The sequence below is a fragment of the Seriola lalandi genome, unplaced genomic scaffold, assembly GCF_002814215.2.
Source record: "Seriola lalandi dorsalis isolate HSWRI2012SDOR001 ecotype SW California unplaced genomic scaffold, Sedor1 jcf7180002055008, whole genome shotgun sequence".
Classification (NCBI taxonomy): domain Eukaryota; kingdom Metazoa; phylum Chordata; class Actinopteri; order Carangiformes; family Carangidae; genus Seriola; species Seriola lalandi.
In genome coordinates this window covers 2,745,277-2,747,340 of record NW_019525551.1, presented here as the reverse complement: position 1 = coordinate 2,747,340, position 2,064 = coordinate 2,745,277, and the positions used below count along the sequence as shown (strand labels likewise).

General features: G+C 39.6%; 1 protein-coding gene across 1 annotated transcript in view; it reads left to right on the top strand.

Moving 5' to 3' along the window:
- Positions 1-1,530, top strand: part of gabarapl2 (GABA(A) receptor-associated protein like 2) — an 8,275-nt gene extending 6,745 nt beyond the window's left edge. Inside the window, exon 4 of the mRNA XM_023397394.2 lies at positions 1,401-1,530. Coding sequence (XP_023253162.1) covers positions 1,401-1,518 — 118 coding nt within the window. The 3' untranslated portion in view covers positions 1,519-1,530. The remainder of the gene's footprint in view (positions 1-1,400) is intronic.
- Positions 1,531-2,064: the final 534 nt, after the last annotated feature.

Below are 2,064 nucleotides of genomic sequence, written 5' to 3'. Positions count from 1 at the left end.
ACAATGAAATAACTTAAGTTTATGAAACTAATACAGCAAACCTGACGGAGAAAGTTCACTAAATCTGTGCTGCTCAAATAGATAACTGTTCTGTCAAATATCGCTAACTAAGTCAATAAAACAAATGAAAAGTTACCACCGGGGCTTTGGTTCACAGTGACCTGTGTGTACAGTGTATTTTGGCTGCATTAAAAAAAAAATCTACTTTTACTATCAGCTGATATATTGTTATTGAATTTGTTAAACTATCAATATCTGTATCATCCTCAAAAGTCCAGTGGTGGTCGGGTGGATTTTCTAAAGGCTGCACGGTGAGGCCCAGGCCTACTTAAAGCCCAACCGTCCCGTTCATGTGTCCATTATGTGCAGTGCATTTATCTGATCGTCTGTAGTGTGTGAGTAATCGATCTCCCTGTGAAAGAGGATGAAGCCACACCTGGACTCTCAGTTTACGCCTGTCACGAACACACACACACACACACACACACACGTGTTTATTTGTGCCGATGTGACACGCAGTGGTACAGTATATCTGAGGAGTCTGACCTGCTTCCCAGAGCTTTGTATTGAAGTGTTTTTTATTAATTCATCAAATACTACAGTTCCAAAATATTAAAACAATCCTAAACCAATAAACCCCTTATGCTTGAACTTCAGCTGCACTCTTTTGTTACAACACAAATAGCATTCAGTGTTAATACAGCGCTGACAGAGAAATAAAAACAAATCACAGCCACAGCAAAAGCAATACAAATACTGAAGTAAACGAAACAAAAATGGTGGTCTCTTTTTTCCCCCTCCTTTTTCCCTGCGTCCCTCCTTTATATTGACGGTAGGTACCTCTCCACAGGAGCCCATGTTACATTATATTGTGGCTCATTATTCTGTAGACTGAGAGCTATCTTTTCCAATTTAATCATTTCAGTTGTTTCAGTGATCCATTCTTTCTGTGTTGGTGTGTTTGAGAGAAAGATATTTTTATTTTTCGAGGGGACTGTGTTGACGTTATGTAAATGAATGAGGTGTGAGTGGAATGGCTGTATTAGTGTTGGTCATCTCTGGCTTTGTTATTCCAAACCAGAGCTCTTTCATTTTGATGCATCCCACAGCAAGTGGAGGAGAGTTCCTTCAGCAGCTCCACACGATGAATTTACTATCATCGTGTGTTGCCAGTCTGTACAGCTGTGATGGAGTGTAATACAGTCTCTACAACAGTTTTTTTTTTTGTCTTCAATTGAAATGCATTTCCCTTTGTAGTTGACTGTGTGTTGTCTTTAGGGACTGCTGAAGATAAGCACACAAAATATCCACTATTAGAGGCCTCAGTCCTCACAACCCATATTGGAGATGTAAATATGGTCAGCTCTACCTGACTGTGTGTGATCTCCTGTGTGTTGCAGTCTGACTATGGGCCAGCTCTACGACAAGGAGAAGGATGAGGACGGCTTCCTGTACGTGGCCTACAGCGGAGAAAACACCTTTGGTTACAGCAAGGCCTTTTATACAACACGTGGTTAAAGCTTACCTATATACCAGTCTCTCTCTCTGTCTCCCACACACACACACACACACACACACACACACACACACACACACACGCTTTAGTTTCTCTCAGTCCGGTTTTGTTGTCACAGATATTTGTTGTTGAGCTGAATATGCTGGTGCACAATTTTTCAGACATTTCAGGCATTTACATGTGTTACACGAGTAATGCACCTACACACTTGGCACAGTCATTTCTGGGTCATTTTTGATACTAAAAACACACATTTATGGTGAAAATTAGTGTCAACAAATGTTTGAATTTGACAGTTAACAGTCTTTTTGTTATAATTACTGCTTAAAGGTCAGTTGTGGAGAGAAATATCTTTAACACTGCCATAGATAAGAGTAATAATTATATACATTATTGGTGCGTCAGTTATCATTAGTTCAATATCAACATCAATATTAGACTAAAGAAACTCATTTAAGGCTTTGACACACACACACACGCACACGCACACACACACATACACACACACATACATACATACATACATACATACATACATACATTACCCA